The sequence below is a fragment of the Mustelus asterias genome, chromosome 20 (genome assembly GCF_964213995.1).
Source record: "Mustelus asterias chromosome 20, sMusAst1.hap1.1, whole genome shotgun sequence".
Lineage (NCBI taxonomy): Eukaryota > Metazoa > Chordata > Chondrichthyes > Carcharhiniformes > Triakidae > Mustelus > Mustelus asterias.
The window spans coordinates 2,083,095-2,107,912 of record NC_135820.1 but is presented as its reverse complement, the minus strand read 5'-3'; the positions used below and the strand labels follow the sequence as shown (position 1 = coordinate 2,107,912).

General features: G+C 50.8%; 2 protein-coding genes across 3 annotated transcripts in view; one reads left to right on the top strand and one right to left on the bottom strand.

Annotated features, from left to right (window-relative positions):
- LOC144508726 (uncharacterized) overlaps positions 1–24,818 on the top strand; it is a 64,972-nt gene that overhangs the window by 20,432 nt on the left and 19,722 nt on the right. The window lies entirely within an intron of this gene.
- Positions 7,884–12,856, bottom strand: LOC144508353 (trypsin-like). 2 transcript variants are annotated; one of them, XM_078236196.1, is made up of 5 exons: positions 12,817–12,856; positions 12,084–12,240; positions 10,481–10,735; positions 10,242–10,371; positions 7,884–8,033 (listed from the first exon to the last, which is right to left on the bottom strand). In XM_078236196.1, exons 1-5 carry the CDS (start codon positions 12,854–12,856, stop codon positions 7,884–7,886), a joined length of 732 nt encoding a protein of 243 aa, XP_078092322.1. The 2 variants fall into 2 exon arrangements, with proteins under 2 accessions (XP_078092322.1, XP_078092321.1); XM_078236195.1 differs by having other exon boundaries at positions 10,242–10,378; positions 10,485–10,742; positions 12,088–12,240.

Genomic DNA, 24,818 nt, shown 5'->3' with positions numbered 1-24,818 from the left:
TTGTGGGTCCCCCGTCGGCACGGGGGTGACGTCAATGGGAATTCCCATTGGCAGTGGGGGACTGGAAAATCCCGCTGCTGGCAAACAACACGCCACCTTCCGTCAGCGGGAACCACGCGGCTGGGGGGTCAAAGAATCCCACTCCTCAGGGCACATCACAGGAGGGATTCTCGAACACAACTGTCATGCTGAGATTCATCAGGAGGCGTTTGGGGGCCGGTTACCCAACGCTGGGTCAAAGATGGAGGTGTTGAAAGGAGTGAGTGTGTAAGAGAGAGTGATAGAAAGGTGGAGGGGTTTAGGGAGGGAATTCCAGAGGTTAGGGCACCCCCGCAGGCAGCTGAAGGCACGGACGCCAATTGTTTTTCTGACGGTGGGAGCTGTTCTTTGATGCTCAGTTAAGTGTTGACCAGAGGCAGAACGAGTCCTCCCTCCCCCCCCCCCCCCCCCGCCCCCCCTCGGAAGGATGCCCCGCCCCGGAGAGAGCTGTCAGCCCATCAGATTGTCTGACTGCTATCCCTGCCTCCAGCCACAGCACTGCAGTGTCTGGAAGAGGTACTGCAGGGCCCTGACCGAGGCACAGTGGGGGGAGGGAGATGGGGGTAAAATCTGCAGGTAAGTGTCAGGGGCCCCCGGGGAGGGGAGGGTTGGGGATGCTCTGGAAGGGGTGGGGGGGGTGAGTTGGCGGTGGGGGGGGAGAGGTTAAGTGATTGGATTATTGGTGGGGATAGAGAAGGGGGGGGAGATAGGGAGGGAGGTCCAGAGATACCCTGTCCATGCGGGGGAGGGCCGGAACGGAGTGTCTGATGGAGGCGGCCCAACACCCCACCCTCTCCAGCCATTCCTGACCTCTCCAGCCACGATAGATGGTGAATGTACCAATTTCTCACCCTCAGCTACACAGAGACCACCAGCCTGAACACTGAGTCCGGTTTGGGGGAAAAACCTTCAGAATCCATGAGATGGTCAGCTTAAAAACTTTAATTGGGGCATGGGTGGGCTTCCCCCTCTGATACCCTGTTTGACCCCCACCCTAAGATTGCGTACGGAACAGGGTGGGAGAGTTTCCAGAGGGAAAACCATCCTTGCAATTTCACACCCCCCCCCCCTCCCCCTCCCACCTCAAAGCCTGCCGGGCAGAGAGTTAGAATCAGTCCCACGTTACCGGCATTCCCTACCTGACAGCTGTCCTTGCCGCCCTCAATGAATCCGGCACAGAACATGTTTCTGGAAATGCGGCCGGGATAAGCCTTATGGCAGGTTTTCAGGGACAGCACAGGGACGTCCAGGCACTGGAGTTGGGCAGGATACTGAACTGAGAAAGAAAGACATTTCGCACAGTCGATTCAGTCTGTGATCATAGCATCAGCAACGTAAATATCCAGCCACTCACTGTTGGTCGCGGGAAGGAATTGAGGGTTGGGTTCAGGGGAATATTGTCCATTGATAACCTGGAAAAATGTGGATCTGGCATCCTTCCAGACATTCCGGGAGAATTTAGATGGAGATTGTGTCCTGGGAAAACACAGACGCACACTGCAATCTGTGAAATCACACACTGAAATCTGCAAAATCACACACTGCAATCTGTGAAATCACACACTGCAATCTGTGAAGTCACACTTCAATCTATGTAATCACAAACACTGCAATATGTGAAATCACACACACACACTGATATCTGTGAAATCACACTGCAATCTGTGAAATCACACACTGCAATCTGTGAAATCACACACTGCAATCTGTGAAATCACACACTGCAATCTGTGAAATCACACACTGCAATCTGTGAAATCACACATTGCAATCTGTGACATCACACACACTCACTGCTCTGTATAGAATAGTCGCAGTGTTTGTAACAGACGGGTGAGGAAGGAGTTTGGGTTGTTAGACCAATATTTTTATCCTGTGCCTCTCCACTCTGTTTCACACACAATGGATCAGTTTTGGCCTGTGGAGCTAGTGGGACACGAACACTCGGAGTTGCTAATTTCACAAATTCCGATCCCGCAAACACCCAGCGAATGTATCCGCCAATCAGTTCTCAGGAGGTTGGGTGAGGATGGGATGCAGATCCAGGTTCGATTCCCGGCCTGGGTCACTGTCTGTGTGGAGTCTGCACGTTCTCCCCATGTCTGCATGGGTTTCTTCCGGGTGCTCCGGTTTCCTCCCACAGTCCGAAAGATGTGCTGGTTAGGGGCATTGGCCGTGCTAAATTCTCCCTCAATGTCCCCGAACAGGCGCCGGAGTGCGGCGACTTGGGGATTTTCACAGTGGCTTCATTGCAGTGTTAATGTAAGCCTACTTGTGACACTACTAAAATAAACTAATAAAATAAACTGCCTGTTTAACTGCCTCTCTCGCCCTCTCTCTGGGTCTCTCTCTCTCTGTCTGTCTGTCTCTCTCTTTCTCTATCTCTGGGTCCAAGTGCTGAATCGGGAATTCACTGTGTGAGAGTGTGGGAGAGGGATTAGGATTGGGAATTCTGTGTGAGAGTGTGGGAGAGGGATTAGGATTGGGAATTCTGTGTGAGAGTGTGGGAGAGGGATTAGGAGCGGGAATTCACTGTGTGAGAGTGTGGGAGAGGGATTAGGATCAGGAATTCCATGTCTGAGAGTGTGGGAGAGGGATTAGGAGCGGGAATTGCCTATGTGAGAGTGTGGGAGAGAGATTAGGATCAGGAATTCCATGTCTGAGAGTGTGGGAGAGGGATTAGGATTGGGAATTCACTGTGTGAGTTTGTGGGAGAGGGGATTAAGATCGGGAATTCACTCTCTGAGAGTGTGGGAGTGGGAGAGGGAGATCCAATCAAGAATTTTGAAAAATAATTGGATTGTTGACTGATCAGTAGTTGTGTACAGGGCTGGAGGAGGATTGTGGGGTAGTGGGACACAGTGACATACAGAAGGCTGGCAGGCACACACAAGAAGGGCTGAGTGTCTTCATCCTGAGCTTTGGAGTTTCCCTGACTCAAGGATTCCTTCCAGGTTCCATTCCAGTTAATCTGCTCTGCACCCTTCCCGAGACACTGACATCCCAGCTCGAGTGAGTGGTGCCCAGAATGGGCTGGAGGAATGTTTTGTGCACTCAGTTCCCATCGCAAGGCCTACTGAGGGCATGTGAAGCGAGCCTGGGCTTTATTTACCACAGCTTAACACTGCATGTGGTCCTGAGTTTATTCACACCCCCCAGTACCCCCTCACCACACTGTCAGGCTAAAGAGCGGCCATTCGCATGATTCCATCACAGGAATTTCTCCGCACCGTTCTCCACACTGCAGAGAACATTCCAATAATCTCTCCAGAGACAGGGAGTGCCGCACTGTCAGAGGGTCAGTACTGAGGGAGTGCCGCACTGTCAGAGGGTCAGTACTGAGGGAGTGCCGCACTGTCAGAGGGTCAGTACTGAGGGAGTGCTGCACTGTCAGAGGGTCAGTACTGAGTGAGTGCTGCACTGTCAGAGGGTCAGTACTGAGGGAGTGCCGCACTGTCAGAGGGTCAGTGCTGAGGGAGTGCCGCACTGTCAGAGGGTCAGTACTGAGGGAGTGCTGCACTGTCAGAGGGTCAGTACTGAGGGAGTGCTGCACTGTCAGAGGGTCAGTACTGAGGGAGTGCTGCACTGTCAGAGGGTCAGTCCAAAGATGTGCGGGTTAGGTTGATTGGACATGCTAAAATTGCCCCTTAGTGTCCTGAGATGCGTTGGTTAGAGGGATTAGCGGGTAAATATGTAGGGATATGGGGGTAGGACCTGGGTGGGATTGTGGTCGGTGCAGACTCGATGGGCCAAATGGCCTCTTTCTGCACTGTAGGGTTTCTATGATTTCTATGATCTTTGGATTGTGGGAGGAAAGCGGAGCACCGGAGGAAACCCACGCAGACACGGGGAGAATGTGCAGACTCCACGCAGGCAATGACCCAAGCCGGGAACGAACTTGGACTGCAATTACCAGCATAACAAAGCATCAAGAACACAGGGACAACAGGAGGCCATTCAGCTCCTCTGAGCTAGGTCTGGCATTTAATGAGATCGGGGCTGATCTGTACCCTAACCCACTACCCCTAATAAAGGTCAGCTCGCAAAACGACTATCTCAACTTGGGAATTATTAATCCAGCACTGAGTTAGACAACGCATTCTGATCGTGTCAGTGACAGAATAAAACATCCCAAGGTGCCTCACAAGAAGGTAATTCAGACTAAACCTGACCCTGAACCACCTCAGGAGGTATTAGGGGCAGGTGACCAAAAGCTCGGTCAAAGAGGTTGGTGTTAAGGAGCATCCAAAGGAGGAAGTGAGAGAAGGAGGGAGGGAGGGGAGAGAGGTTTAGGGAGGGAATTTAGGGAGATTGGGCCCTCGAGGCAGCTGAAGGCATGGCCACCAATGGCGGAGACTTGTTCCTTTTGCTCGTGGACACCCATTTTGAAACAGTATTCGGAATGGGGTCCACGATGGGCTGAATGGCCGGCTGTTCCTGCATTCCACAATGTGCCGAAAGTACTTGTCTCGGAGAACGGGATGTTGTTTCCAGGTACCGAATTGCAGATTTTCAGGACATCTAATGGAGGCAAGCGTATCCGAATTGCGCTACAGCACCCCCTCTTCAATCGGATTGGCCGAAGGCGCAGTTCAGGCTTTCAAAACTAGTGTGAAGAAGCAACCGTCAGCATCACTGGAAAGCCAAGACAACACGGTTCCTGTCAGCCTATAGAACCATCCCTCGTACCGCGAGTGGAATAGCTTCAGCTGAGCTGCTCAGGGAGTTGCGTTTCAGAACCGTGTTGAGGCAGTTCTGAATTTGATAGGGTACTTGATGACTTTGATGACTTATATTTGATGACTTTGATACCAAAGTCAGAGCTGTCAGCAAACAGACCGTGAATCGTCAAGAGTGGAAAGAGATTTGCGATCGACAATCCAGTCATAATGAAGAATTTCAGAAGCGGATCAAGTTGATTCCCGGGGTGGCCATATTGTTCTATGAGGTGAAAGTGCAGGACACATTTGTGAAGGACCATATAGATGGGCGGCACGGTAGCACAGTGGTTAGCACTGCTTCCCCACAGCTCCAGGGACCTGGATTCGATTCCCGGCTTGGGTCACTGTCTGTGTGGAGTTTGCACATTCTCCTCGTGTCTGCGTGGGTTTCCTCCGGGTGCCCCGGTTTCCTCCCACTGTGCAAAAATGTACGGGGAAGGTGGATTGGCCATGCTAAAATGCCCCTTTGTGTCCCGGGATGCGTAGGTTGGAGGGATTAGTGGGGTAAATGTGTGGGGTTACGGGGATAGGGCCTGGGTGGGATTGTTGTCAGTGCAGACTCGATGGGCCGAATGGCCTCCTTCTGCGCTGTAGGGTTTCAGCGGTTTCTGTCATTCGTGGAGATGGGAAACATCCCAAGAGCCGGTGTTACTGCCTGATCCAATTGTACCAGCAAAGGATGTCTGTCGAAGGGATGACGTGGCTGATCGGCCAATGGTGAGCCAAAGTGTTGCTCCCAATGAAATTGACGGAATAATTGGAAGTGAGGCACAGATCCCAGAGATTCCCAGTGAAGAAAGTGCAGCCCAAACTACCCCTAGATTTAACCCTCAACCTGCTGAGCGACTTCACTCCCAGAGACAGATGAAGCTCTCTGACAGACTAAATTCCTGATAAATGACGTTTAAAAAGTGCATTTTTGCTATTGTTGTGTAAATTGTGCAAGTTATTTCTGTCTTGTATAATGAGGGATATAAAGGGAGAGGGATGTGATGGCTGGTCCCTTTAAGGGGTGCACACCAGGAGGGTCATGTGACCTAAACGCCCAATGGGGAATGAACGTGGGCAGGTGGGTACAGAGCTGATGTAACCAGAGTAGATCTTAGAGCTGGAAGTGTTAACATGGTGAAAGTACTCTGGATATTAATCTGCTTGTAAATGAGCTGTTATAGTCTGTTATACTAATCAGTAGTCACCAATCTGTGTAACTGTGGATGGCATGCTGGCACCGTGGATGGCACTACTGCCTCGCAGTGCCAGGGACCTGCGTTCGATTCACGGCTTGGGTCACTGTCTGAGCAGCACGCTCTCCCCGTGTCTGCATGGGTTTCCTCTGGGTGCTCCGGTTTCCTCCCACAGTCCGAAAGACGTTTTTGATTTGATTTGATTTATTATTGTCACACGTATTAACATACAGTGAAAAGTACTGTTTCTTGCGCACTATACAGACAAAGCATACCGTTCATAGAGAAGGAAATGAGAGAGTGCAGAATGTAGTGTTACAGTCATAGCTAGGGTGTAGAGAAAGATCAACTTAATGCGAAGTAAGTCCATTCAAAAGTCTGATGGCAGCAGGGAAGAAACTGTTCTTGAGTCAGTTGGTACGTGAGCTCAGACTTTTGTATCTTTTTCCCAAAGGAAGAAGGTGGAAGAGAGAATGTCTAAGGTTCGTGCGGTCCTTAATTATTCTGGCTACTTTGCCTAGACAGCGGGAAGTGTAGACAGAGTCAATGGATGGGAGGCTGGTTTGCGTGATGGATTGGGCTACATTCACGACTTTTTGTAGTTCCTTGCGGTCTTGGGCAGAGCAGGAGCCATACCAAGCTGTGATACAACCAGAAAGAATGCTTTCCATGGTGCATCTGTAAAAGTTGGTGAGAATCGTAGCAGACATGCCAAATTTCCTTAGTCTTCTGAGAAAGTAGAGGCGATGGTGGGCTTTCTTAATTATAGTGTCGGCATGGGGGGACCAGGACAGGATGTTGGTGATCTGGACACCTAAAAACTTGAAGCTCTTGACCCTTTCTACTTTGTCCCCGTTGGTGGAGACAGGGGGATGTTCTCCTTTACGCTTCCTGAAGTCGATGACAATCTCCTTCATTTTGTTGACATTGAGGGAGAGATTATTGTTGCCGCACCAGTTCACCAGATTCTCTATCTCATTCCTGTACTCTGTCTCATCATTGTTTGAGATCCGTCCCAGCATGGTGGTGTCATCAGCAAACTTGAAAATCGAATTGGAGGGGAATTTGGCCGCACAGTCACAGGTGTATAAGGAGTATAGTGAGGGGACTGAGAACACAGCCTTGTGGGGCACCGGTGTTGAGGATGATTGTGGAGGAGGTGTTGTTGCCTATCCTTACTGATTGTGGTCTGTGGGTTAGGAAGTTCAGGATCCAGTCGCAGAGGGAGGTGCCGAGGCCCAGGCCACGGAGTTTGGAGATGAGTTTCGTTGGAATAATAGTGTTGAAGACTGAGCTATAGTCAATAAATAGGAGTCTGACATAGGTGTCCTTGTTATCTAGAGTGTGGCGACTAGGGGAGTTTCACAGTAACTTCATTGCAGTGTTAATGTTAGCCGACTTGTGACGAATAAATAAACTTTGAATCACTACAGCGTCCAATGGTATTACCATGACGGACATCCGACAATACACAATCCTTTGTTTAGGGAGAGTGGAGAAAAAGTTCCAGATTTCTCCTCCCCTTTGTGTGAGGAAGTCCTTCCTGATATTCCCCCAATGAACGGCCTGGCTCCGATTTTAACATTCCCCCTCTTGTTCCGGATGGTTTCCCTCCCGCAATCCTCCCCTCCCCTCCCTCGTCACCAGCAGAGACGCTGCTTCCTCCCTATCGAATCATTCGACCATCTTAAACCCCTTGATTCGATCGCCCGCGAACCGTGACCTCACATGAGCCACGTTGATAGAAACAGGAGGGGGAGAGGACATGGAGTCTGGAAGTTGAGAGAATGGACACGTCACCACGGGTTGTATTTTTGCGATTACTTTATTGATTCTCCGCGTGTCGGGGTACAGAGGGGGTCAGATCGAGGTCAGGGGGCAGAGAATGCTCCCGTGCCACATTCCCACCCCGATGGCTCGCTCCCGCCAGGTCGTGACCTCAGTTGGTTGCCATAATGTTGTGAATCCAGGAGACGAAATTACAGACTTTGGTGTAGACTCCGGGGTGGTTTCTCTCGGCACAGCCATAGCCCCAGGACACCACTCCGTGGAGCTGTCCGTTACACACCACTGGACCGCCGGAATCTCCCTGCGGGAATAAACAACACATCCAAATCCATCAGCATCTCAGCCCCGTGACGTCACCGTTTACGGAGCGTTCCGAAACCGCATGCTCATCGCAAACTTTCCATATACTGTTTACATTGCATTGATATAGCGACCACAACAGAGTCAACCCCATCCCCAATCTCCCCAGCAACAGGAAACAGACGAACTTTGATCCGGATCCACTTGAGGAGATGAGAGACGGACAACAAAAACTCAAGTGAAAGAGCTCGGTGTTTACCCAGCATCTCAAAGGAGAGAGCGGGGTGAAGAGGTTTAGGGAGGGAATTCCAGAGCTCAGGGCACCCCCGCCCTCACCAACTGAGGTCACGACCTGGCGGGAGGCACGGCCGCCAATGGTGGAGAGATGGGAATCCTGGAATGTTCAAGAGTCCGGAATTGGAGGAGCTCAGAGATCTCGGAGGGTTGTAGGGACTGGAGGAGGTTACAGAGATAGGGAGCGGGTGTAGGGGCTGGAGGAGGTTACAGAGGTAGGGAGAGGGTGCAGGGGCTGGAGGAGGTTACAGAGATAGGGAGGGGGTGTAGGGGCTGGAGGAGGTTACAGAGATAGGGAGGGGGTGTAGGGGCTGGAGGAGGTTAGAGACATAGGGAGGGGGTGTCGGGGCTGGAGGAGGTTAGAGATAGGGAGGGGGTGTAGGGGCTGGAGGAGGTTACAGAGGTAGGGGGTGTAGGGGCTGGAGGAGGTTACAGAGGTAGGGGGTGTAGGGGCTGGAGGAGGTTACAGAGGGAGGGAGGGTTGCAGTGCGAGATTAGTCTGACTCTGAAGTGCAGACGGGGCTCCCTGGAGGGGTCACCGTGTCTGCTTTTGCAGAGCTGTCCTCACGGATGGGGTAAGGAGACCCTCGATTGGTCCATCAGCGAACTCCGCTTTCTCTCGATGTTCCGCCACGTGTCGACATTGGGGGGCGGAATTTGGAATTTAATCACAATTAACTCTCTGAATGAACATAACATCAATAAACATTGTGTTTCTAATTAAATAGAGCGCAGGAGAGGATCATGCTTTTTATTCATGTAACATTTCATTGGATAAGCATTTGTTTCCCATCCCTTCTTGCTCTTGTTGGCCTGTTCAGGGAGGTATCTCAGTGTCATCCACATCATTGGAGTCACATGTAGGCCAGACCGGGGTAAGGGGATATTCGTGAACCAGATGGGTTTTTACAGCAATCGATGATAGTTTAATGGTCACCATCCCTGATACTCGCTTCAGTAAATCCAGATTTATTATTGAATTTAAATTCTTCCGGCTGCCATGATGGGATTTGAACCTGTGCCCTACAGGGCAATAGGCTGGGCCTCTGGATTACTAGCCTAGTGACATTACCGCTATGCCACGCTCTCCCCAACACGTACAGTCTCATTGTGCCAGACTGGCCATAGGATCTGTACTGGAACGGCCGCCTGTTACATTGAGTGACCCGGCTCTCCCTGTGTGATGCTCAGCATGGGATTTTCCATTATCTCTGTCCACCACCTGGGATTATCCAGTCCCGCCAAGAGCCAATGGCCAATTGGGGGCTGTGCTGGTGAATCCCTCTCCCGGTGAGTGGGGGGGTGGGGGTCCCACCGGATGGGGAGTGGGAAATCCTGGCCCCGCGTCGCTGTAACAGTCACGATGTGGTCAAACCATCAGTTATTGTGACGGGGGAGCGGGAAAGATTAAATTCATTTCTCCCACAATATTCCCGGGTTAGTGGATTCTGGGAGAGTTCCGTGTCGCTGTCAGTGACAGGATGCGGAATAGAATTTGAAATGTTGGGAAAGCCCACAATGTGGACATTGGGGAATCTCTGGGAGTGTCGGGAGATGTGGATGTATATCTCTGGGTCCAAGCCTTTGGTTGGCATTGCTGAGGTCGGACTGGTCTCTCTGGGAGATTTGGGAATGTTTCATTCTGTACTTTGCCCCCTCCTCCCAAGTGTTGCCTCTCTGAGCGACCCCCCCCCCCCCCCCCCCCCCCCGTCGCCAACGTGTTGACCTTATGGTTGGACCAGCCCTGATCGCTGGTCATGTGACTCAGGAGGGTGGCCATTCAGGGGACAGTGTCCATGTTGGGTGTTCTAACGCGCCACCCGGTTTGGTTCCCCCCTCCCCACCCCATGATGCAGAGTGAGGTCTCAGTGGGGCTTCCTGTCTCCCCCCACTCACTTTATTAAAAGAGTCATACCTGACAAGAGTCCTTCCCGCCTTCCACGTATCCGACGCACATCATGTTATCCGTGATCATCCCGGGATAGGAGCCGTGGCAGTCCGCATCGCTGAGGACCGGGGCATCCAGGCACTGCAGCTGATCCCCACTAACCGCTAGATCAAAGCAGAGGTCAGAGGTTAGAGGGTCGGTGGGCTTACCCGCCGCGTAGGGGTCAAAGCATTGCAAATGGGGTCATTTGGATGGTGTCTTGTGGCTTACCACTGGACATGGTGTTCCCCCAGCCGGATATCAGGCACATGTCCCCAGCATAGGCACAGCTGCTGGGCAGAGCAATAGATCCCACGTTACGGTTGAACGTGGCGCGTTTGGATAGTTTAATCAGCATGATATCATTGTCCAGGTTGTAGTAATTGTAGGCCGGGTGTCTGATCACTTTGGCGGATTCGATGAATTCCTCGCTGCCCTCGTTGATCGAGATGTCGTGCTCTCCCACACGCACCTGGATACGGCTAAGGGAATGAGACAGAAAAATCTGCTTAAGAGGGTGGCTGGTGACCAGCGGCCATCTTGTTTTGACCTGACACCAGCCATGGACAACTCGGTGTTGCCTGTCTGCTCTCTGGGCTCGGAATAGCGGGAAAGGGAATCCTTCCGGGGCCATCAGGGAAGACAGGCCTCCGAGCCCGATCCTCTATTTTGTTGCCAATGGCAACTGCTGAGTCCCAGCATCCTCCTCAACCGTCAGTTAACTCCTAATCAAGTTCCTTACCTCACCGTGGCAACCTTTCACCCAAAGGTCTTATTGGGTCTCCCTACCTGTGAAAGTTTAGGGTGAGATGGAGTTGGCGGAGAAGGTTGGGAGTTGGCTCCAGGGGCCATTCGAGTGTTGGATTGGTCCGGGCTGGAGTGTGATGAAGACATGGGTGAGGGTTTCAGCAGTCGATGAGCCGAGGCGGGGGTGAAGTTCCGGAGGCAGAAGCAGGCAGTCTTGGTGATGGGAGATGATTGGTGGGAAATAAGAGAGGGAGGGTGTGACTGGTGTGATCAGTCGAAGAGGTGGGGGAGGAATCGATTCCTCGGGAATGTCTTGAGGTTTACAGCTTGGAAACAGGCCCTTCGGCCCAACCTGTCCATATGACCCTTTTATTTTAACCACGAACCTAGTCAGTCCCATTTGTCCGCATTTGGCCCAGATCTCTCGATAGCCATCTTACCCATGTAACTGTTTAAATGCTTTTTAAAAGACAAAATTGTATCCGCCTCTATTACTACCTCTGGCAGCTCGTTCCAGACACTCACCACCCTCTGTGTGAAAAAACTGCCCCTTTGGAACCTCTTTGTATCTCTCCCCTCTCTAAGCATTGTAGTTTTAGACTCTTTGGGAAAAGATATTGACTATCTCGCTAATCTATGCCTCTCATTATTTTATAGATCTCTATAAGGTCACCCCTCAGCCTCCTGCACTCCAGGGAAAAAAGTCCCAGTCTATCCAGCCTCTCCTTATAACTCAATCCATCAAGTCCCAGTAGCATCCTAGTAAATCTTTTCTGCACTCTTTCTAGTTTAATAATATCCTTTCTATAATAGGGTGACCAGGACTGTACACAGTGTTCCAAGTCTAGACTTCCCAATGTCTCGTACAATGGAGTTAGTGTCGGGAACAAAACACAACAGGAACTAACGGTTTCCCTCGTCCCCAATATTCAAGTGCAGCAAATCCCTGCGCCTGACTCAAACACAAACTTGGAAAGTTGATCAGTGGATCCTGAGAGATTTGGGAACCAACCCTTGGGTTTGAGGAGCAAATTTTTCATTTGAGAGTAGAGCCAGTTTGGATGCCAAGTTGCAGATACTTGCCTCTGGTAGCAATGGGCAGCAGAGACCACCCAGTCAGGGCTGATCAGTGACCCCCCACACATGTGCCAACCCACGTTTAGGGAGACGATCCAGGGCACCGAGTGCTTGGCGCACTCGTACCCACCGACAATCTTATCGTCATCGTGGGGTGCAGCCGCTGTGAGGGCAAGAGAAGAGACACGGGGATTAAAGACCAGCATCAACGTAGGGAGAGCGGGAGAGAGAGAGGGAAAGAGGGAGAGAGAGAGGGAGAGCGGGAGAGAGAGAGGGAGAGCGGGAGAGAGAGAGGGAGAGCGGGAGAGAGAGAGGGAAAGAGGGAGAGAGAGAGGGAGAGCGGGAGAGAGGAGGAAAAGAGGGAAAGTGAGATGGGGAGAGAAAGTGAGAGGGGAAAGTGAGAGAGAGAAAGAGAAAAGGAGAGAGAGTGGGAAGTGTGAGAGAAAATCGGACAGCGAGGGAGAAAGTGGGAGAGAGGGAGAGGGGGAAAGTTAGAACGAGAGAGAGAAAGAGGGAGAGGGAGAAAGTTAGAAAGAGAGAGAGAGAAAGAGGGAGAAAGTTAGAAAGAGAGAGAGAAAAAGAGGGAGAGGGAGAAAGTTAGAAAGAGAGAGAGAGAAAGAGGGAGAGGGAGAAAGTTAGAAAGGGAGAGAGAAAGAAGGGCTTTGAGACCAGGAGAAGAAATGGTGAGGAAAAACTTGAGAGAGAGTTAAGGTAAAGAATGGGACAGAGACGCGTTTACCAGCCAATCCCAAAAACACGGCAAGCAGGATAATCTTCATTGTTGCCTCGAGTCTGACGATGACTGAGTGTGGGCAGTCGGGGTGTTTTATACGCTGTCGGAGCTCCGTTATCAGAGATTAACACGACCACAAGATTCATTAGTTATCACCAGCCCTTGAGAATGTGAGGAGCAGATGCCTGTTTCCCAGCTAAGATCACGGTTAGGACACGTATGTGATGCGCGATTAATTCACTTGGGAGGCTGGATCGTACCCGGGAAATAAAGGCTTTTATTACTAACAAGAATAGAGCATACTGCTTAACAATACAATCCCAGACTAAAGGGTCACTAGGAAGTGCAGTGACCTTTATACTCCTATAGGAAGGCAGAGCCAACCGGAGTGTACCACAGAACAATACCAACAGGTGGAACACCCCAACCCTAACCCCAACAGCAAGCAGAGTAACATATGTACAAGTACCCATAGTGATAACCATCTATGGTTCAGTACCCATAGTGGTAACCATCTATGGTTCACCACATTCACCCCTCCTTTAAAAAAAGGCCGGTGGGGCAAAAAAAACAGTACGAACTGTCCATATATTCACAGGTTCAGTCGTATCGGAGGTCCGCACCATCTCTGCGGCCTCCTCAACACTGGCGGTAGCGCCGGTTCTGGTGACCGTGATGACCCTCTCTCCAAGGCGGAGTCCAGTGACTCCTCCAGTTCCTCACGGACGGGTGGACCACGAGGTGGCGACAATCTCCTGGACTCAGGCAAGCCCCGAGTTGGCGACAATCTCCTGGACTCAGGCAAGCTGTACACGGGAGTAAGAGGATTAAGTGGTGGTCCCGATACTGCCCGCGCCGTGTCAGGAGGGGAGATAAAGGGCAAGGGGTCCGTAACCAGGGGTGCGGGAGCGACGGGGGTTTCCAGGTCCCCTGCAGGCGCCAGATCTCGAATAGAGACCGTGTCCTCTCGCCCGTCAGGATATGCCACATCGGCATATTGAGGGTTGGCGTGGAGGAGATGGACCTGTTCAACCAAAGCGTCGGACTTGCGGGTCCTAACATGCCGCCGCAGGAGGACAGGTCCTGATTGCGTCAAACAAGACGGCAGTGAGGTCCCAGAGGAAGACTTCCTAGGGAAGGTAAACATCCGCTCATGTGGGGTAGCGTTGGTTGCCGTACACAGGAGGGACCGGATTGAATGGAGCGCATCAGAAAGTACCTCTTGCCAACGGGAGACTGGAAGACCTTTAGACCTCAACGCCAGTAAGACAGCCTTCCAGACTGTAGCATTTTCTCTTTCGACCTGCCCGTTACCCCTGGGGTTGTAACTCGTAGTCCTACTTGAGGCAATCCCTTTAGATAGCAGGTATTGCCTCAAGTCGTCGCTCATAAACGACGAGCCCCTATCACTGTGGATATAACTGGGGTAACCAAACAGGGTGAAAAGATCCCGCAGGGCTTTGATAACCGTGGCAGCGGTCATGTCTGAACAGGGAATGGCAAAAGGGAATCGGGAGTACTCGTCAACCACGTTAAGGAAGTACACATTCCGATCTGTCGAAGGAAGCGGGCCCTTGAAATCAACACTCAGTCATTCAAAAGGGCGAGTGGCCTTAATGAGGTGTGCCCTGTCAGGTCGGTAGAAGTGCGGCTTGCATTCAGCACATACCTGGCAGCTTCGAGTTATTGACCTGACATCCTCTACGGAGTAGGGCAGATTCCGGGCCTTTACAAAATGGAAGAGCCGAGTGATCCCCGGATGGCAGAGATCATTGTGGAGGGCCTGGAGCCGGTCCTCCTGCACACTGGCACATGTTCCACGCGACAGGGCATCTGAGGGCTCATTGAGCTTCCCCGGACGGTACATGATATCATAGTTGTAGGTGGAGAGTTCGATTCTCCACCTCAAGATTTTATCATTTTTGATCTTACCCCTTAACGTGTTGTTGAACATGAAGGCCACGGACCGCTGGTCCGTGAGCAGGGTAAAACGTTTTCCAGCCAAGTAATGGCGCCAATGCCGGACGGCTTCCACAATGGCCTGAGCCTCTTTTTCCACAGCGGAGTGCCGAATTTCAGGGCCTTGGAGGGTGCGAGAGAAAAAGGCGACGGGCCTGCCCGCCTGGTTAAGTGTGGCGGCCAGGGCGAAATCAGATGCATCACTCTCCACCTGGAAGGGGATGGACTCATCGACAGCGTGCATCGTGGCTTTCGCGATGTCAGCTTTTATCCCTTCAAAGGCTAAGAGAGCCTCTGCTGCCAGGGGAAATGAGGTAGACTTTATGAACGGACGGGCTTTGTCCGCATAATTGGGAACCCACTGTGCGTAATACGAGAAGAAGCCTAAGCATCTTCTCAGTGCTTTGACGCTAGTGGGTAGGGGAAGTTCCAGGAGGGGACGCATACAGTCTGGATCAGGGCCAAGGACCCCGTTTTCCACCACGTATCCGAGAATTGCTAGGCGGCGCTTGCTGAATACACACTTCTCCCTGTTATAGGTCAGATTCAGGAGAGACGCAGTGCGTAAAAACTTTAGGAGGTTGGCATCGTGGTCCTGCTGGTCATGGCCGCAGATAGTGACGTTGTCCAAGTACAGGAAGGTAGCCCGTAGCCCGTTTTGGTCCACCATTCGGTCCATTGCACGCTGGAAGACTGAGACCCCATTAGTGACGCCAAAGGGGACCCTTAAAAAGTGGTAGAGACGACCATCCACCTCAAAGGCCGTATATTTTCGGTCCTTTGGGCGAATGGGGAGCTGGTGATAGGCTGACTTCAAGTCGATGGTGGAGAACACCCGGTACTGTGCAATCTGGTTGACCATGTCAGATATGCGCGGGAGAGGGTACGCGTCCAGCTGCGCGTACCTATTAATGGTCTGACTATAGTCTATGACCATCCGGGGCTTGTCTCCAGTTTTAACCACCACGACTTGTGCTCTCCATGGGCTAGTGCTAGGTTGAATGATCCCTTCCCTGAGGAGCCGCTGAACCTCAGATCGAATAAAGATCCAATCCTCAGCACTGTAACGTCTGCTCTTAGTTGCGATGGGCTTGCAGCCTGGCACGAGATTTTCAAATAAAGACGGCGGGGTGATTCTGAGTGTCGAGAGACTGCACGTGGAGTGCGCTGGGCAATTTGGAGGCTGCTGTTCTCCCACTGAAAGTGGAGGGAGTGGCCCATCGTACTGCAGGGTCACACTCCTCAGGTGGACCATAAAGTCTAGTCCCAGGAGTATCGGAGCGCAAAGGTGCGGTAACACGAGGAGCCTGAAGTTCTCATAAACTGTGCCCCGCACCGTTAGGTTTACCACGCAGCTCCCAAGAACGGTAACAGATCGGGACCTCGACGCCATAGAAATTGTCTGTCTGACAGTCTGTACTCGGAGACCGCACCGTTTTACGGTGTCTGGATGAATGAAACTCTCCGTGCTCCCGCTGTCAAACAGACAATGTATCAGGCGTCCGTTTACCTCTATGTCCATCATGGACTTGTCGAGTCTGTGAGGCTTGGCCTGGTCCAGGATGATTGACGCCACCGTTGAATCTTGAATGCAACTGCAGGCAGCTGAGATGGTCGATGATGATGACCCCTGTTGGTCGTCTGCGGTCGGTGTCGACCAAAATGGCTGCGCCCATGGATCGCACGTGGTCGATGGCGTTGAAAGTCACGGCACTCGCAGGTCGCACGTGTCTTGCGTCGTCGTCCTCAGGAATGGCGGCGCTCGGTGAATCGCACGTGGTTGAAGACCTCGACGAAGCCGGAGACGAGGAGACAGATCCTGGAGAGTCACACGCAGCACTGCTTGGCTTCGAAGGTGGTTTCGCTCGGCACACTTTAGCATAGTGCCCTTTCTTCCCACACGCGGAGCAAAATACCGTTCTGGCCGGACATCGCTGACGAGGGTGCTTCGCCAATCCACAGAAATAGCACCGCGGGCCACCTGGAGCTGCCGCCACCGTCAGGTCCGAGGTTGAAAGCACGATCGTGCAGTTCCTAGGAGCCGCTGGGTGGAGTTGAGTCGGTGGCTGTACTTGCCACGATGTTCCCACGTGGTCGGTGGGGTAAGTTTCAAGACTTCTGGAGGCCGTTTCCATCGCATCAGCCAATTCCACCGTCTTAGCTAGGTCCAAGTTACCTTGCTCTAGCAGCCGCAGGCGAATATAGGATGAGCCGATTCCCGCCACGAACACATCTCGGATCAGATCGTTAGTGTACTGAGTGGCCGACACTGGCTTGCAATTGCAGGCTCTGGCTAGCTGCTGAAGTTCGCGCAGGTACTGTCCCGTCGTTTCGCCGGGCTGCCACCGTCGAGTGGCTAGTAGGTGCCGAGCATGAATCTCGTTTGGCGGTTTGTTGTACAACTTCTTAAGTAGTTCGATGGCCCCTTTGTAGTCTTGGGAATCATGGATTGTTGCATACACAGTGTCGCTTACCCTTGCGTGGAGGACCCGCAATCTATCAGCGTCGTTTTGAATTGCTGTTGAGGCGTCGATATAATCCTGGAAACACTTCAACCAATGGTCGAAAGTGTTCGACGCTCCAGCGGCACGCGGATCTAAGGTAAGCCGATCGGGTTTTAACATTTGCTCCATGGTTTTTTTTTTCTTCAAACAAAATTGTTGCTAATAAAATTGATGCGCGATTAATTCACTCGGGAGGCTGGATCGTACCCGGGAAATAAAGGCTTTTATTAACAACAAGAATAGAGCATACTGCTTAACAATACAATCCCAGACTGAAGGGTCACTAGGAAGTGCAGTGACCTTTATACTCCTATAGGTAGGCGGAGCCAAACGGAGTGTACCACAGAACAATACCAACAGGTGGAACACCCCAACCCTAACCCCAACAGTAACAAGAGTAACATATGTACAAGTACCCATAGTGGTAACTATCTATGGTTCACCACTGTGTCAGCCTCTCACTCTATCACGTTAAGAATACAAGACGGAGCGACCTTTCCTGTAGCTTTTGGCCTCACTGTCGAATGAAACAATTTTCCGCTGTGCCTCCAGGGAAGTTTCAGTTTGAAGTTTATTTATTAATGTCACAGATAGGCTTACATGAACACTGCAATGAAGTTACTGTGAAAATCCCCCAGCTGCCACACTGGCGCTTTTTCGGGTACACTGAGGGAGAATTTAGCACAGCCAATGCACCTAACTAGCTCGTCTTTCAGACTGTGGGAGGAAACTGGAGCACCCGGAGGAAACCCACGCAGACACGGGGAGAACGTGGAGACTCCGCACAGACAGTGACCCGAACTGGGAATCGAACCCGGGTCCCTGGCGCTGTGAGGCAGCAGTGCTAACCACTGCCCCACCGTGCTGGGAATCGTACCCGGGTCCCTGGCGCTGTGAGGCAGCAGTGCTAACCACTGCCCCACCGTGCTGGGAATCGAACCCGGGTCCCTGGCACTGTGAGGCAGCAATGAGAGGATAAAACAAGGATGTTTTGGCAGAAGGGATGGAATCTTTCCATGCGCTATGCGAGACTTTGCTAATTGAGCAGGATTATACTCTACTGGGGCACAAAGTGTGAAACTCATCAGGATTGCTTGCTGGTCTTCCAAGGAGAGGTTATATAACTTGGGCTTGTACTCACTGGAATTCAGAAGAATGAGGGGGATCTGACTGAGGTATATAAAGTGTTAAAGGAGTTGATAAGGTTGACGGTGAAAAGAGGTTCCCCCTTGTCCAGAACAAAAGGTTAGATATATTTGATTTGATTTATTATTGTCATGTATTAGTATACAGTGAAAAGTATTGTTTCTTACGCACTGTACAGACAAAGCATACCATTCATAGAGAAGGAAAGGAGAGAGTGCAGAATGTCGTGTTACAGTCATAGCTCGGGTGCAGAGAAAGATCAACTTAGTGCGAGGTAGGTCCATTCAAAAGTCTGACAGCAGCCGGGAAGAAGCTGTTCTTGAGTCGGTTGGTCCGTGACCTCAGACTTTAGCATCTTTTTCCCAATGGAAGAAGGTGGGAGAGAGAATGTCCGGGGTGTGTGGGGTCCTTACTTATGCTGGCTGCTTTGCTGAGGCCCCTTGGCATTGCCCAAGGTGCAAACTGGCAATGCCCACTGGACACTGGGCAGTGCCAAGGGGTGGCTATTGGGGCATGATCGGTGGGGGTGGGAGGATCCCACTGCCACTCTGCATAGGGACTGGTGACAGAGAAAGAAGTGGGTGATTGTGGCTGGCCATCCGAGTGGTGGTGGTGGCGGGGAGGGAGTTGGGGGCGGGGGCAGAGGGAGGTGGGGGGTGGGCGGGGCTGCGGCAGTGTGAACGGTGAGGGGTGTCGGGACTGCTGGGGGAGTTATCAGGGCTAGCCTGGAGAGGTCTGGGAGGCCAGCGATCGGGGAGTGGGTGGTGGGGCGGTGGTGGGGGGGGGTCGGAGGGGCAGCGATGGGGGGTGGGGGGTGGGTGGTGGGGCGGTGGTGGGGGGGGGGTCGGAGGGGCAGCGATGGGGGGGGTCGGAGGAGCGGTGATGAGGGAGGTTGGCAGTGCGGGGCTACTGCACATTTGCCGCTCTCGGCGCTGCCACATTGACACATTGCACAGTATCCCATTCTGCACTGCGCTCCCGCATTTCCAGTGCTCCCTGAAATTCCACCCTGAACCTTGCTCGGACACTCTGTGATACACAGAGTGTGGGAGATTCATTCTGAAAATCCTGCTAAAAAAAAACCGGCGGCAGTTACTCCAGTTTTCATGCAAACTCGGCACTCGGAGTGTTTTGGGGAGAATTTCCCCCGGTTTCTCTCAGAGGGTTGTGAATCTGTGGAACTCACTGCCCCAGAGTGCAGTAGAGACAGAATCACTCAATAGATTCAAGAACGAGATGGAAATGTTCCTGGTGAAAAGTGGGATAAAGCGCGATGGGGAGCAGACAGGAGAGTGGATTTAACACCAGGATAAAACCTGCCCTGTTTATTTTAAATAATGAAGTGAGCTCGAAGGGCTGAACTGCCGACTCCAGCTCCTGATGTCTTCCTTTGCTTGGTGGGGGTTAAGGAATGATGTGATTGAGGGATTTTTGCGAAGGTTAGTGTGGGACTGGGTGCCGCACGGTATGGCCCACTGTGTGATGAAAAGAGTCACAAGGCTTTTTACTCTTATGTGAGGAATAAAAGAATGACCAGGGTGAGGTTAGGGCCGGTCAAGGACAGTAGTGGGAACTTGTGTATGGAGTCAGTAGAGATAGGCGAGGTGATGAATGAATACTTTTCTTCAGTGTTCACCAAGGAGAGGGGCCATGTTTTTGAGGAAGAGAAGGTGTTACAGGCTAATAGGCTGGAGGAAATAGATGTTCGGAGGGAGGATGTCCTGGCAGTTTTGAATAAACTGAAGGTCGATAAGTCCCCTGGGCCTGATGAAATATATCCTAGGATTCTTTGGGAGGCAAGGGATGAGATTGCAGAGCCTTTGGCTTTGATCTTTGGGTCCTCACTGTCCACGGGGATGGTGCCAGAGGACTGGAGAATGGCGAATGTTATTCCTCTGTTTAAGAAAGGGAATAGAAATGACCCTGGTAATTATAGACCGGTTAGTCTTACTTCGGTGGTTGGTAGATTGATGGAAAAGGTCCTTAGAGATGGGATTTACGACCATTTAGAAAGATAGTCAGCACGGATTCGTGAAGGGCAAGTCGTGCCTCACAAATTTGATAGAATTTTTTGAGGAGGTAACTAAGTGTGTTGATGAAGGTAGGGCAGTTGATGTCATATACATGGATTTTAGTGAAGCGTTTGATAAGGTCCCCCATGGTCGGCTTATGATGAAAGTGAGGAGGTGTGGGATAGAGGGAAAGTTGGCCGATTGGATAGGTAACTGGCTGTCTGATCGAAGACAGAGGGTGGTGGTGGATGGAAAATTTTCGGATTGGAGGCAGGTTGCTAGCGGAGTGCCGCAGGGATCAGTGCTTGGTCCTCTGCTCTTTGTGATTTTTATTAATGACTTAGAGGAGGGGGCTGAAGGGTGGATCAGTAAATTTGCTGATGACACCAAGATTGGTGGAGTAGTGGATGAGGTGGAGGGCTGTTGTAGGCTGCAAAGAGACATAGATAGGATGCAAAGATGGGCTGAAAAATGGCAAATGGAGTTTAACCCTGATAAATGTGAGGTGATTCATTTTGGTAGGACTAATTTAAATGTGGATTACAGAGTCAAAGGTAGGGTTCTGAAGACTGTGGAGGAACAGAGAGATCTTGGGGTCCATATCCACAGATCTCTAAAGGTTGCCACTCAAGTGGATAGAGCTGTGAAGAAGGCCTATAGTGTGTTAGCTTTTATTAACAGGGGGTTGGAGTTTAAGAGCCGTGGGGTTATGCTGCAACTGTACAGGACCTTGGTGAGACCACATTTGGAATATTGTGTGCAGGTCTGGTCACCTCACTATAAGAAGGATGTGGAAGCGCTGGAAAGAGTGCAGAGGAGATTTACCAGGATGCTGCCTGGTTTGGAGGGTAGGTCTTATGAGGAAAGGTTGAGGGAGCTAGGGCTGTTCTCTCTGGAGCGGAGGAGGCGGAGGGGAGACTTAATAGAGGTTTATAAAATGATGAAGGGGATAGATAGAGTGAACGTTCAAAGACTATTTCCTCGGGTGGATGGAGCTATTACAAGGGGGCATAACTATAGGGTTCATGGTGGGAGATATAGGAAGGATATCAGAGGTAGGTTCTTTACGCAGAGAGTGGTTGGGGTGTGGAATGGACTGCCTGCAGTGATAGTGGAGTCAGACACTTTAGGAACATTTAAGCGGTTATTGGATAGGCACATGGAGCACACCAGGATGATAGGGAGTGGGATAGCTTGATCTTGGTTTCAGATAATGCTCGGCACAACATCGTGGGCCGAAGGGCCTGTTCTGTGCTGTACTGTTCTATGTTCTATGTTCTATGTATGACCTGCAAAGAGTTATGGACTGGGCAGAGACCTGTGTCGAAGCCAGCATGGAGTTAGCTCCCAGCTTGGGCTATAACCTGTATGTCAATGTACGATTAATCACGGCAATTATCTTGTGAAGGGAATCAAACGTGTGACATTGATTGTCCGAGAGATACAGAGAGCTGGAATGGGGGGGGAAGGGCTTCTTGTGGGTGAGTAGCCCTGAGAAAGTGCCTTACAATAAATTAGCTCAAACCTAAAGACCAGTCTGGATTGAATCTTCCATTGCTGGTGACTTGTTGTGACGAATACTATTGTCAATAAATATTTAATGTTGTACAATCCCTCTTGACGAGATGTATAGAATGACAATACTGGCGGCGAGCATTGTCCTGGACTTTGTGCTCAGGTATCTATGGTGATGAGTGAACCCACCAACAGAAATGAGAGAGCCACTCACTCAACCACTCTCACACAAGCAGACTCCTGAAATTAACAGTGCGAGTGAACCATTCGGCCCATCGAGCCTGCTCCGTCATCCAATACTATCATGGCTGGCCTCGGATTCCAACTCCATTTTCCCTTCTGCAGCCCATATCCCTTCATTCCCCGAGAGACCATAAACTCTGCCTTAAATATATTCAATGATGGAATGTCCACAGCTCTTTGGGGTAGAGCAGCGCAGTGGAGAACATGCTCCTGACTACATCAACAGGGACAAAGTAGAAATGGTCGAGAGCTTCACGTTTTTAGGTGTCCAGATCACGAATAACCTGTCCTAGTCCCCCCCATGCTGACACTATAGTTAAGAAAGCCCACCAACGCCTCTACTTTCTCAGAAGACTAAGGAAATTTGGCATGTCAGCTCCGACTCTCACCAACCTTTACAGATGCACCATAGAAAGCATTCTTTCTGGTTGTATCACAGCTTGGTCTGGCTCCTGCTCTGCCCAAGACCACAGGAAACTACAAAAGGTCGTGAATGTAGCCCAATCCATCACGCAAACCAGCCTCCCATCCATTGACTCTGTCTACACTTCCCGCTACCTCAGAAAAGCAGCCAGCATAATTAAGGACCACACACAGCCCGGACATTCTCTCTTCCACTTTCTTCTGTCGGGAAAAAGATACAAAAGTCTGAGGTCACGTACCAACTGACTCAAGAACAGCTTCTTCCATCAGACTTTTGAATGGACCTACCTTGCATTAAGTTGATCTTTCTCTATACCCTAGCTATGACTGTAACACTACATTCTGCACTCTCTCCTTTCCTTCTCTATGAACGGTATAGCGCGTAAGAAACAATACCTTTCACTGTATTCCAAAACATGTGACAATAAATCAAAAAATCAAATAGCGATTCCCAAAGATTCAGCATCCTCTGAGCAAAGACATTTCCCCTCATCTGAGTCCTAAATGGCCGCCCCCGTACCCCGCGACTGTGACCCCCGTGTTCTAGATTCCCCACCAGAGTTAATATCTTGAGCCCAATATAACTTTTCTTTGAACCTGCCCCTCCTCCATTAACCGTGAGGCCAGAGTTAGCCAGGAAGGACCTAAGGAAAGAGTTAAGAAGAGCCAGGAGGGGACATGAGAAGTCTTTGGCAGGTAGGATCAAAGAAAACCTTAAAGCTTTCTATAGGTATGTCAGGAGTAAAAGAATGACTAGGGTAGGATTAGGGCCAGTCAAGGACAGTAGTGGGAAGTTGTGCGTGGAGTCTGAAGAGATAGGAGAGGCACTAAATGAATATTTTTCGTCGGTATTCACACTGGAGAGGGATAGTGTCGAAGGGAGTACTGAGATGCAGGCTGTTGGACTGGATGGGATTGATGTTCATAAGGAGGAGGTGTTAGCAATTCTGGAAAGGGTAAAAATAGATAAGTTCCCTGGGCCGGATGGGATTTATCCTAGGATTCTCTGGGAGGCTAGAGAGGAGATTGCAGAGCCTTTGGCTTTGATCTTTGTGTCATCATTGTCTACTGGAACAGTGCCAGAAGACTGGAGGATAGCAAATGTTGTCCCGTTGTTCAAGAAGGGGAGTAGGGACAACCCTGGTAATTATAGACCGGTGAGCCTTACTTCTGTTGTGGGCAAAGTATTGGAAAGGATTATAAGAGATAGGATTTATAATCACCTGGAAAGGAATAATTTGATTAGGGATAGTCAGCACGGTTTTGTGAAGGATAGGTCGTGCCTCACAAACCTTATTGAGTTCTTTGAGAAGGTGACCAAAGAGGTGGATGAGGGTAAAGCAGTTGATGTGGTGTATATGGATTTCAGCAAAGCGTTTGATAAGGTTCCCCATGGTAAGCTTTTGCAGAAAATACGGACACATGGGATTGAGGGTGATTTAGTGGTTTGGATCAGGAATTGGCTAGCTGTAAGAAAACAAAGGGTGGTGGTTGATGGGAAATATTCATGCTGGAGTTGAGTTACTAGTGGTGTACCACAAGGATCTGTTTTGGGGCCACTGCTGTTTGTCATTTTTATTAATGACTTGGATGAGGGCGTGGAAGGATGGATTAGTAAATTTGCAGATGACACTAAAGTCGGTGGAGTTGTAGACAGTGCGGAGGGAAGTGGCAGGTTACAGAGGGACATAGATAAGCTGCAGAGCTGGGCTGAGAGGTGGCAAATGGAGTTTAATGCGGAAAAGTGTGAGGTGATTCACTTTGGAAGGAGTAACAGGAATACAGAGTACTGGGCTAATGGTAAGATACTTGGTAGTGTGGATGAACAGAGGGATCTGGGTGTCCATGTGCATAGATCCCTGAAAGTTGGCACCCAGGTTGATAGGGTTGTTAAGAAGGCGTACGGTGTGTTAGCTTTTATTGGTAGAGGGATTGAGTTTCGGAGCCAGGAGGTCATGCTGCAACTGTACAAAACTCTGGTGCGGCCGCATTTGGAGTATTGCGTACAGTTCTGGTCGCCGTATTATAGGAAAGATGTGGAAGTGTTGGAAAGGGTGCAGAGGAGATTTACCAGGATGTTGCCTGGTATGGTGGGAAAATCGTATGAGGAAAGGCTGAGGGGCTTGAGGTTGTTTTCGTTAGAGAGAAGAAGGTTAAGAGGTGACTTAATAGAGGCATACATGATGATCAGAGGATTAGATAGCGT

Excerpts from the sequence above, each read along its gene's own strand:
- LOC144508353 (XM_078236195.1), bottom strand. The coding sequence starts at position 12,856 with ATGAAGATTATCCTGCTTGCCGTGTTTTTGGGATTGGCTG. Across the intron at positions 12,241-12,816 it reads CGTGTTTTTGGGATTGGCTG|CGGCTGCACCCCACGATGAC; the intron begins GTAAACGCGTCT and ends TTGCCCTCACAG. Across the intron at positions 8,034-10,241 it reads GCGGGAAGGACTCTTGTCAG|GGAGATTCCGGCGGTCCAGT; the intron begins GTATGACTCTTT and ends TTATTCCCGCAG.